General features: G+C 37.3%; 1 protein-coding gene across 2 annotated transcripts in view; it reads left to right on the top strand.

The window, feature by feature from the left end:
• JAKMIP2 (janus kinase and microtubule interacting protein 2) overlaps positions 1 to 13,278 on the top strand; it is a gene marked incomplete at both ends in the record, with an annotated part of 61,401 nt that overhangs the window by 15,843 nt on the left and 32,280 nt on the right. For both annotated transcript variants that reach the window (XM_084252197.1, XM_084252196.1), the window contains 4 exons: positions 1,059 to 1,268; positions 6,614 to 6,712; positions 11,250 to 11,396; positions 12,060 to 12,200. In XM_084252197.1, coding sequence (XP_084108323.1) covers positions 1,059 to 1,268; positions 6,614 to 6,712; positions 11,250 to 11,396; positions 12,060 to 12,200 — 597 coding nt within the window. The remainder of the gene's footprint in view (positions 1 to 1,058; positions 1,269 to 6,613; positions 6,713 to 11,249; positions 11,397 to 12,059; positions 12,201 to 13,278) is intronic.

Raw genomic sequence — 13,278 nt, 5'->3', positions numbered from 1 at the left:
TGTACCATGGGATCATGCAGAATTTAGCCAAGTGCATCTTGGAGACAATAGCTCTTAGATATTTACATGTGGAAACTATGAGACTATTTAACATAATTCCTGTCTCAGAATATTTTTTCGATCCAAGGAACACAGCAAAGATTTAAATACAAAGTGATTTGTTATCACTTGGATGGAGACATTTTTATAAAGAGAATAGTATACTACTGGTTGTATTTTATGTCTTCACTATCCCCATTTCACATGAAATGAAATGAGAATGGTTTTACCCTTCTTGCTATGCTTTCTTCAAAAATTGTTTATAGACATTCACTACACTAGCCCTTATTCGGGGATGGCAAAAAGTTTAGAGTCCAAAGGAACTCTAAGCAGTAGTATCAAGTGCCTATGGCCTTTAGTACAGAAATATTTCAGAAATGAGTGTGGAAGTCAATAAATATATCCCACAGATATAGAGAGGGAAACAGTGGCTAATATTACCAGGTATTTCCCATCCCTGTTCTTCTGTTCTTGTCCCAACCATGACTCCCTGACAGTAACGCTAAAATGTTGTAAGAACTGACCTCTAAAATATGGATGGGAATGGAAAGCCACATAAACCTGAACCATAGAAGGACCCTGCTCCAAATTCCTGTCTGAATGCATTAGAGTTTGCCTTAGGAAGTGATGAGACTACTGGAAAGCCTACAGCTTCTTTAGTTATAAACTATCTGTTCATAGTGGCTACTGCTACTTGAACTGAGCCTGGGAAACATTTTAAGGGAATATTTCACATTTGGTAACTTTTCTTTCCCACATCCAGCCAACTCACACCATTTCAAACAATATATAAAATCAGAGCATCTGCATAGGATACACTGGAGAGGAAAAAATTACTCTTAGTCTAGGATACTCCCTCAATGCAGGGTACCTTGTCATACTCATGAATTTAATATACTTGTCACATTCATCACTTTTCCATATCAATCAACAAAAAAGAAGTTAAATTCATACCATTGTAAAAATGCATTTCTTTACAACATTGTTAAGCAAAATATCCTGGGTGTCATTTAATTCAGATGGATGAAATCAAAGCCAAGGACAGAATCATCTTTTCCCTGGAAAAGGAGCTGGAGACGCAAACGGGCTATGTACAGAAGCTGCAGCTGCAGAAGGAGGCTCTGGATGAACAACTCTTCCTGGTCAAGGAGGCCGAGTGTAACATGAGCAGTCCAAAAAGAGAAATTCCAGGGAGAGCGGGAGATGGCTCCGAACACTGCAGCAGCCCTGTGAGTCTATCAAGATCAGGCTGAGAACTCAAGATCCTTTTATTTAGTTCCCAAGTTTTACTTCACTTAAGCTCTCCTCCTGATTACTGTAAAGAAATCAATTCTACCTCCTACTATAAAACAGCTGCTATCTTGGGAATAGGATTTTCTAACTCACACACAACAAAGTGATCTTCACTGGGCGAGCAGCTCACAAGAGAAATACAGATCTGTTTAAGTGCTTCATAGAATTTTCCTAGCCAGGCAATACCTATTCAAACTTTAACCTACTATAAAAATATGAAATTACGTGAAAATACATTGTCTCTTGCCAAGACTAGTAATTTTCCCTTGTGTGTCCAATTAGGTTGGAAATTGGTAAGGACTGTTATTGCCTACTGGAGCCAAAATATAAAATTGTACAAGACTAAATCATTTATAATCCTCATTTGAAAGCTGTAGTCTGATTGAATCTGACACTTATTTCCCTGAATTTTCTTCATTTTATATGATACATTATTTCTAAAGTACAGTGAGAAAAATCAGCTTGAGTGTAGTTGACTTTTGCATCTTATTTAGCTGCTATATAAATGAAAATGTATTATTTAAGAACAGAGATTAATTCCACAATAGTCCTTAGAATTGAGTAATGAATAATTTATGAATTGGAATTCAGAAGATAGATAATAGATATCAACCAATCGACAGACAGACAGACAGATATAGGTATATAGAGATTCTGCATATACTCTATCTCCTAGTGGGTGGTGGGAACAGACTTGAACTAGAATTTAGCAGATAGAAGTTTTAGTCCTATTACTGACACTTACCTACATTGTAGCATTATTGTCCAGAAAACAGACAAAGGACTCAAGAGTCCATTTGTTGTGTAGACTTAGGCAGATAATTTCACTGCTCAATTTCTTCATATGTAAAATAGAAAGAACAGCAGTGCTCTATACAACTGGTCTATAGTTTAGAGAAGATTATAAATAAAATGTTGAGCAGTGTGCCTGGCACTAGTTAACTTTCTTTTTTTTTTTTTTTTTTTTTTTTTTTTATAAATTTTATTGTTATATTCCCCATACAATTGCAGCCCCCCATTCTGACCCCAATCCCTCCCCTCCCGCCCCCGCCCCCCTAAAAGTGTCTCTGGTTCATAGTTTTTTGTTGATTTTGATTTTCACTTTCTTATAGTTATTCATTTTCCTGGTCCCTTATTTAAGTTTTCTAGATTCCTGCTATGAGTGAGACCATCCGGTATTTTTCTTTTTCTTTTTGGCTTATTTCGCTGAGCATGATCCCTTCCAGCGCCATCCATGTTGCAGCAAATTGCATGTGTTTATCTTTTTTGAATGCTGAGTAATATTCCATGGTATATATGTACCACATCTTCTTGATCCAGTCATCTATTTTTGGGCATTTGGGTTGTTTCCAAAGCTTAGCTATTGTAAACAGTGCTGCTATAAACATAGGGGTGCAGGTGTTCTTTGGAATTGATGTTTCTGTGTCCTTTGGGTAAATACCTAGGAGTGGAATTGCTGGGTCATATGGAAGCTCTATGTTTAGTAGGTCCAGAAATCTCCACACAGCTTTCCACAGTGGTTGGACCAGTTTGCACTCCCACCAACAGTGCAGAAGAGTTCCTTTTTCTCCACACCCTCGCCAACATTTGTTGTTGCTAGTTTTTTTAATATGTGCCATTCTCACTGGTGTAAGATGGTATCTCATGGTAGTTTTGATTTGCATTTCCCTGATGACAAGTGATGTTGAACATTTTTTCATATGCCTGTTGGCCATTTGCATTTCCTCTTCAGAGAAGTTTCTTTTAAGCTCTTCTGCCCATTTTTTGACTGGATTATTTTCTTTGTTGTTGTTGAGACTCATCAGCTCTTTGCAGATTTTTGTGATCAGTCCTTTATCATTAGTGTTGGGTGCAAAAATGTTCTCCCAGTTGGTGGGGTTTCTCTTTGTTTTTGTTATTGTCTCTTTTGCTGTGCAAAAGCTCTTTAATTTGATATAGTCCCAGCTGTTTATCTTTGCCTTCACTATCACTGCTTTGGGTGATGTGTCTGTAAAGATGTCTTTGATGTGCAAATCATGTAGTGTTTCGCCTATATTTCCTTCTATATATTTTATGGTTTCAGGTCTTATGTCTAGTTCTTTAATCCATTTTGAGTTGATTTTTGTGTATGGTGTGAGGTGGTGGTCAAGCTTCATTCTTTTGCATGTAGCGACCCAGTTTTCCCAGCACCATTTATTGAACAAACTTTCTTTGGTCCAATGCATATTCTTTGCTCCTTTGTCAAAGATTAGTTGACCATAAATCTGTGGGTTTATTTCTGGATTTTCTATTCGATTCCATTGGTCTGTATGTCTGTTCTTGTTCCAATACCATGCAGTTTTGATGATTATGGCTTTGTAGTATAGTTTGAAGTCTGGGAGTCTGATGCCTCCATTCCCTTCTTTTTTTTTCAGGAGAGCTTTGGCTATTCGGGGTTTTTTGTGATTCCATATGAATTTCATCAATAATTGTTCTATTTCTTTGAAGAATGACATTGAAATTTTGATTGGAATAGCATTGAATCTGTATATTGCTTTTGGAAGGATGGCCATTTTAATAATGTTTATTCTTCCAATCCATGAGCAGGGGATGTCTCTCCATTTCTTTGTGTCTTCTTCTATTTCTTTTAACAGTGTTTTATAGTTTTCTTTGTATAGGTCCTTTACCTCTTTTGTTAGATTTATTCCCAAATATTTGATTTTTTTTGTTTCAATAACAAAAGGGATGGTCTTTTTGATTTCTTCTTCTTCAGATTTATTGTTTGTGTATAGGAAGGCTACTGACTTTTGCGTGTTGATTTTGTATCCTGCCACTTTACTGAACTGATTGATGAGTTGAATTAGCTTTTCTGTGGAGTTTTTGGGGTTCTCTATGTATAATATCATATCGTCTGCAAATAGTGATAGTTTGACTTCTTCTTTTCCTATTTGGATTCCTTGGATGTCTTTCTCTTGTCTTATTGCCCTGGCTAGGACTTCCAGTATTATATTGAAAAGCAATGGTGAGAGTGGACATCCTTGTCTTGTTCCAGATCTTAATGGAATTGCTTTCAGCTTTTCACCATTGAGAATGATACTGGCTGTTGGCTTGTCATAGATGGCCTTTATGATGTTGAGGTATGTTCCTTGTATCCCAAGAATTTCAAGGGCTTTTATCATGAATGGGTGTTGCACTTTGTCGAAAGCTTTCTCAGCATCTATTGATATTATCATATGGTTTTTATATTTCTTTTTGTTGATGTGTTGGATAACGTTGATTGATTTTCGGATGTTAAACCATCCTTGTGCCCCTGGAATGAATCCAACTTGGTCGTGGTGAATTATCTTATGGATACATTGTTGGATTCTGATAGCTAAAATTTTATTCAGGATTTTTGCATCAGTGTTCATTAGGGAGATTGGCCTGTAGTTTTCCTTTTTTGTGTTGTCCTTGTTCGGTTTTGGTATTAGTGTAATGTTGGCTTCATAGAACGTGTTTGGTATTGTCCCTTCCTTCTCAATTTTTTGGAAGAGTTTGTGAAGGATAGGCACTAATTCGTCTCTGAATGTTTGGTAGAATTCATTTGTAAATCCATCAGGTCCTGGGCTTTTGTTTTTGGGGAGGTTTTTGATTACCATTTCAATTTCGCTAATTGTAATTGGTCTGTTTAGGTGTTCTATTTCTTCTTTATCTAGCTTTGGGTGATTGTAGAGTTGTAGGAATTTGTCCATCTCCTCTAGATTGTTAAACTTGTTTCCATATAACTGTTCATAGTAGTTACTGATTATTCTTTTGATTTCTGCTGTGTCCGTTGTGATTTCTCCTCTTTCATTGATGATCCTGTTTATTTGTGCTTTCTCCCTTTTTTCCTTTGTGAGCCTGGCTAGGGGTTTGTCTATTTTATTGATTTTTTCAAAGAACCAGCTCTTGGTTTCATTGATCTTTTGGATTGTTTTTTTAGTTTCAATTTCATTTATTTCTGCTTTGGTTTTTATTATTTCTTTTCTTCTACTGGTTTTGGGGTTTTTTTGTTGTTCTTTTTCTAGATCTTTGAGCTTCGAGATTAGGTTGTTTCTTTGCGTTCTTTCTTGTTTCTTGATGTGAGCTTCTATTGCTATATATTTTCCTCTTATTACTGCTTTTGCTGCATCCCATACATTTAGGCTATTGGTGTCCTCCTTGTCGTTCAATTCAAAAAATTTTTTAATTTCTTCTTTGATCTCCTCATTAGTCCAATGGTCTTCCAGTAGTGTGGTTTTTAATCTCCATGAGGTAGGAAAGTTCCTTGCCTTCTTTTTATGGTTTATTTCTAGTTTGATGCCTTCATGGTCAGAAAAGATGGTTGATATGATTTCAATCTTGGTGTATCTGTTGATGTTTGTCTTGTGCCCCAGTATGTGATCGATCCTGGAGAATGATCCGTGTGCGCTTGAGAAAAATGTGTACTCCATTTTTTTGGGGTTTGCACTAGTTAACTTTCAATACATATTAGTTATTCATCTATTGACATTAGCCGCAGAACCTTAAAACAAGTCATTAATTCCCTGAATCTTACCTGTTCTGCTAAATCCTCTAAGATACTGTGAATCTAGGGATTTAATGTGTGTGAAATGACTTTGTCAACAGTATAGCACTGCCAAAATGTAAGATAATGGAATTGCCAGTATGTAATAATAGAGGTCCTGTGGACTCCAAAACACAGAATTAAGTGATGACTTTGTGTACAAAGTGATCCACAGCATTTATGTCAGTGAGGAAGCCATTTGCTCTCAGCAAAATATATCAACAAGGGCCATCCTATAACCTGTTGCCTTTTATACTTAAAGGTAATGCACCAGACATCTCCCTCTGACCTTTTTCTCCAGGATTCTGTAGAAATTTACAAAACCCATCCCTACCTCCTTCTTTATCCTCTCTTGGGCTAAGTGTAATAACATAATGGGACATCTATCTAAGTCATGAGAAGCAGTATGCAGCCATGATGCAAGGGATGCTCCTTGAACTTCACACAATCACCGCATGACCTTTGACCTCACAGCTCACCCATCTGATAGGTCGACCCCTCTACCCCTCAGTCAGGGCTCTGGGGAGTGTCCACCACCTGGAATTCATGTGCAGTTTCAGCGAGGCTGGGTCTTAGGCCCAAGTATTGATATTGGGAGTTAGGAGAGGGTAAGTATTCACTCTTCCCTGAATAAGAGAACATTTCAACCTTACCTCCTCAGCCAGATGAAAGGATCTGAGTTTATTTCTTTTATAAGCAGTATTCCAAGCTCTATGAACAGTGTTGTTGAAGACATATCTAATTTAATTTCATGTGTAGGATTTACGAAGAAATCAAAAGAGAATAGCTGAATTGAATGCCACTATAAGAAAATTAGAAGACAGGAATACCTTGCTTGGAGATGAACGAAATGAATTGGTGAGTTCTCATTGAGAATTTATCTTTCTGTTAAGTGTGTTATAGGTAAAAGTAAATATTGATGTTATAGAAATACAATGTAATAGAGAAAAGCACACAAATAATAAAGTTAAAATTCAATAAATACACCCGAAATAACCACCACCCAGGTGAACAAATGGGGGGTTGCTGATATCTTTCACCCTCCCTTCATCACCAGCCTTCTAAAGCTACCCACTATACTGCGTTCTATCTCTATAGGTGTTTATTGATAGTTTTTAATGTATATTAAATAGAATCATACTCTCGTGTTAGGCATTTTTGCTCAGCATTCCATTTACAAGAGTCATCCACTGTGTTCCATGCAAAATTCATTCATTTTCATACCCTGTACAGTATTCACTTACATACCACAATAGATTTATTCTATTGTTAATGGACTTTTTATGTTGTTTCATAGCAGTTTCAAACTGTTTATGGTGCTGCTACTTATCTTCAGTGAAATAAAAAGTGTCCTTTTTTTTTTTTTTTTGGTGGGACTATAAGGAGTAGAAATACAGGTCATAGAGAATGTATATCCTCAGCTCCAGTAGTTTTTATCAAACAGCTTCCCTCTGTTATTACAGCAATTTGCATTCCCACCAATAATGTATGAGAGTTTCTGTTTCTCTACATCCTTTCCAACATGCAAAGTTAATTGTTCATTTTAGGTATATTTTTGGGTTTGAAATATATATTTTTTTACTTATACGAGTAGTTCTTTTATTTTAGTTAGATGAATTAAATAAATTTCTAATAATAGTCACTTAAAGTGTTAGTGTTTCTAAGAAACCAGGAGTATATTTTATGGATGGTGTGTATGTGTGTGTGTGTGTCTGAGAGAGAGAGAGAGAGAGAGAATGAGGTGGGAAGGGAAAAATGAGAGCTTTCAGGGAAAAAAGTAGAATTATGGCTTTCTAACATAATAAAGAAATTTTTTTTTCAAAAGACAAAGTGAAAATAAAGGATTCTGTTTCCCTCCACCCCACACTCCTCACTATTCATCTCTGAGACAGGGAGGAGGAGGTGTGTTGAAAAGGAAGCAGCCACCTGGGAGGGTGAAGGACAACTTCACCTGACACGCCCCCATACCCCCCCACCCCCCACCCCCACCAAGCTGCAGTCACAGAAAATTGGTTTGATTAAAGGTTTGTGGTTATAAAGTCTCCACCTTAAATTGTAATAACCTGAGAATGAGGGGTCTTTGAGATCTGTGTTTCTATCCTAACCCAAATGAAATGTCAAATCAGATCCCACACACAGTGGAATATAAGAGGCCTGATAAAGAAAGCTGGTGCATTTTACTAATATCAGGCAATGGGGTTTATTTAATATAGGGCCATTATATATCTGTAGCTGTGTTTTATTTGTAGATGTCTATATTTATGCTTACATGAAATATATTCTTACTTTTTTATTTTCCTTCTTAATAGGAAGGGAAGGTCAAGGAACTTTTGAAATACCTATTGGCCTTTTGGGTGTCCTGTGGGATTTTCCTTTTATCTTTTGACCATTTGCTATTGTGCTGCCTTTAAGTTCTTATAAATATTTAGAATTCTTTTACATTATTTTTGGACATCTATATTTGACATATCCTGTTCTGTGGCTTACAGTTTACATTCTAAGTACGTGTATTTTTGGTTCATGTTTTTTTAAATGTTGTATTATATTGCTATTTAGTGCAAAATCTTTTGTAATAGTGTGTAATTTCTTCTTTGACCACCTTAGCAGTAGGTGGCTTACTTTCCAAGCTTTTGGAGATTTTTGAGTTATCTCTTTTATTGATTTCAACCCTAATTCTACTATAGTCAGAGTACACACTTTGTATTATTCAATTTCTTGAAGATTTGTGAATTTGTTTTATGACTCCAGCATATGGTAAATTTTTTAATGTCTGTGTCCATATGAAAAGAAGGTACACCTCTGCAATTGTTAGATGCAGTTTGAATCAATTTTATTAATTCTCTTGTGTAAAAACTTCTGTATCTTTATTAATTGATACTGTGTTTGCTTGTTCTCCAAACAGATTTCAGTTCTCAACAATCCATTTCTCTTCTTAGTTCTGTCAATTTTGCTTCATATATATTTGAAGTTATATTACTAGGTATAAGTAAATTAAAATTTATAATAGGTTTTGGTGTATTGTCCTTCCTATCATTATAAAATATTTTTCTTATCACTAAAATACTTCTTGACTTAAAGTCTTTGATAGTAATAGAACTATCAGATTTTTTCTTTAAGTAGTTCATGGAAAAAATATGATACCCTATTATGCATATACATGTAAATATGTATCTTTTATTTTCAACTTTCATTGTATTTAAGGTATAACTTTTAAAAAGAACATTTTCTGGGCTCTGTGGGTCTGTAGATATACAGAAAAGTTACAGATACTTTCTTTTGTTTGAGTTTATCTGCATTTTCTACAAGTGGTATGTACTATGTAAACAAGTACAGAAAACCTCATTGCTCTTTAGAAAAGAAACACAATTTTAAATAGTGAACCTATTTATTAATGGGAGCTTTGATGAAGGGTAAGCAAGGTATAGTCACAAATGGAGGTGTGTAATTGTATTCCCACAAGTTTATAGTTATATAAAAGAGGGCAAAACAATAAAACTCAAGAGGAAAAATAGATTAGTGAACCTAGTAGAATAATTTATGTCTTTATATGTACTCAGTATCTAATATTAATACTTCAGACACTATAGCTCAAAATGGAAGATTAAATGAGAATTTTTTTTATAAAAAAATAAATCCAGGGGCCTCCCCGGTGGCGCAGCAGTTGAGCGCCAGGTTGCGAAGCTGCCCGCAGCCTCTGCAGCACCAGTTCAATCCCCGGTTGCTCCCTGGCCACCGGAGGAGGGTCCCACATGGCGCGCAGACCTCTCCTGCCGCCCGCTGCTCCCCTTAGCAGTGTGCTTAGGTCCTTCTGCCTGGTCTGCTCTCCCCTCTGGCTCTGGTGAATTCTCTCACCCTCCTGCGCATCTGACTGTACCCAGTGCTTATATAAATAAATAAATAAATAAAAGCAAATCTTCTAAAATAAATAAATAAATAAATAAATCCAATTTTGGTCTTTGATATAACAGGTGAGTTTTCAAGTGATGAGTAGGATAGAGTCAGAGAATACTATTTTAGAATTCTAAGGGAAGCTTTTTAAATATTCATAGGTAGCTAAGTCTCCTTTGCTAGTACTTCCTAAAATGTTAGACTCTCAAGAATAGGAGTGTGTACTTTATTTTTTTTTCAAGATTTATTTATTTATACAAGCACTGGGTAGAGTCAGAAGCGTGGGAGGGTGAGAGAATTCACCAGAGCCAGAGCGGGGAGCAGAACAGGCAGACTGACAAAGTACACTGCTGAGGGGAGCAGAGGGCGCAGAAGGAGAGGTCTGTGCACCATGTGGGACCCTCGCCAGCGGCCGGGAATTGAACTGGTGCTGCAAAGGCTGCAGACAGCTTCACAGCCCAGCGCTCAACCGCTGCGTCACCAGGGAGGCCTAGGAGTGTGTATTTTAAACAGTCTTTTCAGATATTTTCGACACACCCTCCACTTTCCTTGCTTTGGCACCCTCCCCCAATATGTACTCATGTTCAGAATCATTTGCATGAAAAGAATGAGAACAGGAGGGGTCTCCCTGGTGGCTCAAGGGGTTACGACACAACCTATGAAACTATCCACAGCCATTGCAGCATGATTTCGATCCCCACCCAGGGAGCTACCTACATGGCACAGCAGACCTCTCCTGGCTCACCCTCTGCTCCCCTCAGCAGTATATTCAATCAGCCCACCTGTACTCTTCCCCACTCTGTCTCTGATGAATCCTCTCACCCCCCCATACCTCTGCCTGAACCCCATTTCTTGTATGCATAAATAAATACATCTTTAAAAAAAAAAAAGAATGAGAACTTGAACATGGAAATTCAATGGGAAGCTATGTGTGTCCATGACACAAAGGATGTTTCAAGTGACCATAAACCATGTCATCCAATTAAAGGGGAGAGTTTTAAGAATAAAAGAGGAAGGACTATTAGCAATCACCCCAATGCAACCCTTATAAATTTAGATCAGTGGTTCTCAACTAGAGGGGGTCTGGGCAACACCTCACATGTTTTTGGGAGTGACAACAAGAAGGATATCACTGGTATCTGTTGATAGAGGCCAGGGATGTTGTTAAACATCCTCCTTTGTATGATACAGTCCCTCACCACTAAAGAATGCCTAGAGTACAGATGTTTCAAAACCCTGAATTAGACATTTTGAGCAAATCAGAGCAAGGTCACTCTTAATTATGGATGGTTTCACAATAGTACGCTATGCCTTTGAGGCTTGCTGAGAATTAGATTTTCTTAAACGCAAATATCAATACAGTTTCAAAAGTTTTTTTTTTCCTCAGTAAATTTTTTTTTTAAATAACCATCCTTAATGAGTCAGGACACTTTTCCACCAATCACTTGTTTCTGTTCTCACATCCCTCCTAAAAACAAGAGACAAGTTCTGTCTTCTGTCTTTCCAGTTAAAACGTGTGCGGGAAACTGAAAAACAATGTAAACCTCTTCTGGAAAGGAACAAGTGCCTCGCCAAGAGAAATGATGAACTGATGGTGTCTTTGCAGCGCATGGAGGAGAAACTAAAAGCCGTTACCAAGGAAAATTCAGAAATGGTGTGTATCACATGCTCTGCGAAACTGCTGTTTCCTTTTCTCTATTATTCCCCCAACCTAACTTACTGTTCTTTCTAGTTTATTTTTAAAATATAAAGCTATTTATGAGAGTTTGGGTTTTCCCTTATGTAAGCAAGGGAACTTTAAGGAAAAAAGCAAGAGAAGGTTGCTGGCTCTGAATTTTCTGTGGTTTCTAAATTTGCAGAAACAGTAGGTGTGCTTCCAGGAATCTGCTCACTCTCCAAAAGCTCTGAAATAGGAAGCAAAGTTTCAGCATCGCGATGCAGCCACAACAACTTCCTTTCAAGAATTTTGCTAGCATGCTCTTTAGAACTGCACAGTGATCTTACATCTTCTAAGACTGTATGTAACAGATAAGAAATAGATGCCATCATTTGTGTTAGATTTGGATAAGTGATGTTTTAGTGACCTCTTCACAGACCTAGAGTACAGAAGATGCTCTAGAGATCTTCAGAAAACCAATATCAACTTAGAGCAGATAAAATGAACTTGAGGATTTTAGTTGCCGTCTATGCATATTTAAGTTTATATATTTTTCAGTTTAGTTGGGGCCTCATAAAGTTTCTACAAATATTTTATCTTAAGCTCTAAATTTTGGGAGTTTTAAAATATCCACTTGTCCTTTCTTCTTTTCCCATCCAGAGAGAAAAAATAACATCCCATCCACCCTTGAAAAAATTGAAATCTCTGAATGACCTTGACCAAGCCAATGAAGAACAAGAGACAGAGTTCCTAAAACTTCAGGTCATCGAGCAACAGAACATTATCGATGAGCTCACAAGGGTAGGTATTGACCAGTCTATAAACTAAGCATTTCCCAAGGACAAGTTGCCTGCAAATCACCATACTCTGGAATTATTTCATAATTTTGGATTAGCCCCAGAGGCCCAAGTTCCTATGTTGAATATGTAAATAGGTTCAAAAGATTCTACTCTGAAAATAGTTTGTATTAGTAAGCTGTTATAAACCTTTTCAACTATAGTCCATTTTTAACTAATTTGGCAAAACAAATAATAGCTGCAGTGCATTGCATGTTAAAAGAACTTTCAAACGTGTTGTTATATTGGTAGGTAGGATGTGTGAGTATATCGTGTAATTGGCTTCCGGTGTCAAGATTTGAGACTCAGAGGTTAAATATTTTGCCTACAATAATAACTCCAATGACACCCCTCTAATTTCAGGACCAGTCTAAGGCCTAGAGAGCTGAGGAACTAGTGATGGGGGTTTTAAGTAATAGTCTCCAGAATAAGGTGGTCAAGACACACAGGGAGGCCTGCCAGGCCTCCCTGATGGTGCAAGGGGCTAAGTCGCAGCACTGTGAAGCTATCAGCAGCCTCTGCTGCAGGAGTTCTATCCCCAGCCAGGGACCTGACCCACATGGCACAGCAGACCTTTCCTGTCTCACCTGCTGCACCCTCAGCAGTGTATTTCAGTGGATCTGCCTGTTCTGTTCCCCACTCTGTCTTTGGTGGATCCTTTCACCCCCCAGCTGCTCCCCAGCTCTTGTATACATAAATAAATGAATCTTTAAAAAAAAAAAAAAAAAAGGAAAAAAAGAAATTTACTTGACTTTGAGAATACTGATTTTAAACTAAAAATTTATTCGGGATTTTGAGATATTTGTGCATATTGACCAGTTATGTAAGTGATGCTTTTTCCACCTACCTTTGAATTCATACAATAAGCACCTGAAATATTTGATGGATGGACAGCAAATTCCCAGAATTTCCATTCACAATAAGAGTGAATCAAGAAACTGATTGTCGGGCCTTCCTGGTGGCACAGCTGGTTGAGTGCAGCACTGTGAAGTTGTCCACAGCCTCTGCAGTGCAGGTTCGATTCCTGGCCGGCCAGGGAGAGT

This window comes from Talpa europaea (assembly GCF_964194135.1).
Source record: "Talpa europaea genome assembly, chromosome: 13".
Taxonomy (NCBI): Eukaryota; Metazoa; Chordata; class Mammalia; order Eulipotyphla; family Talpidae; genus Talpa; species Talpa europaea.
The sequence above is the reverse complement of the archived record's forward strand: the minus strand, read 5'-3'. Positions and strand labels throughout refer to the sequence as shown.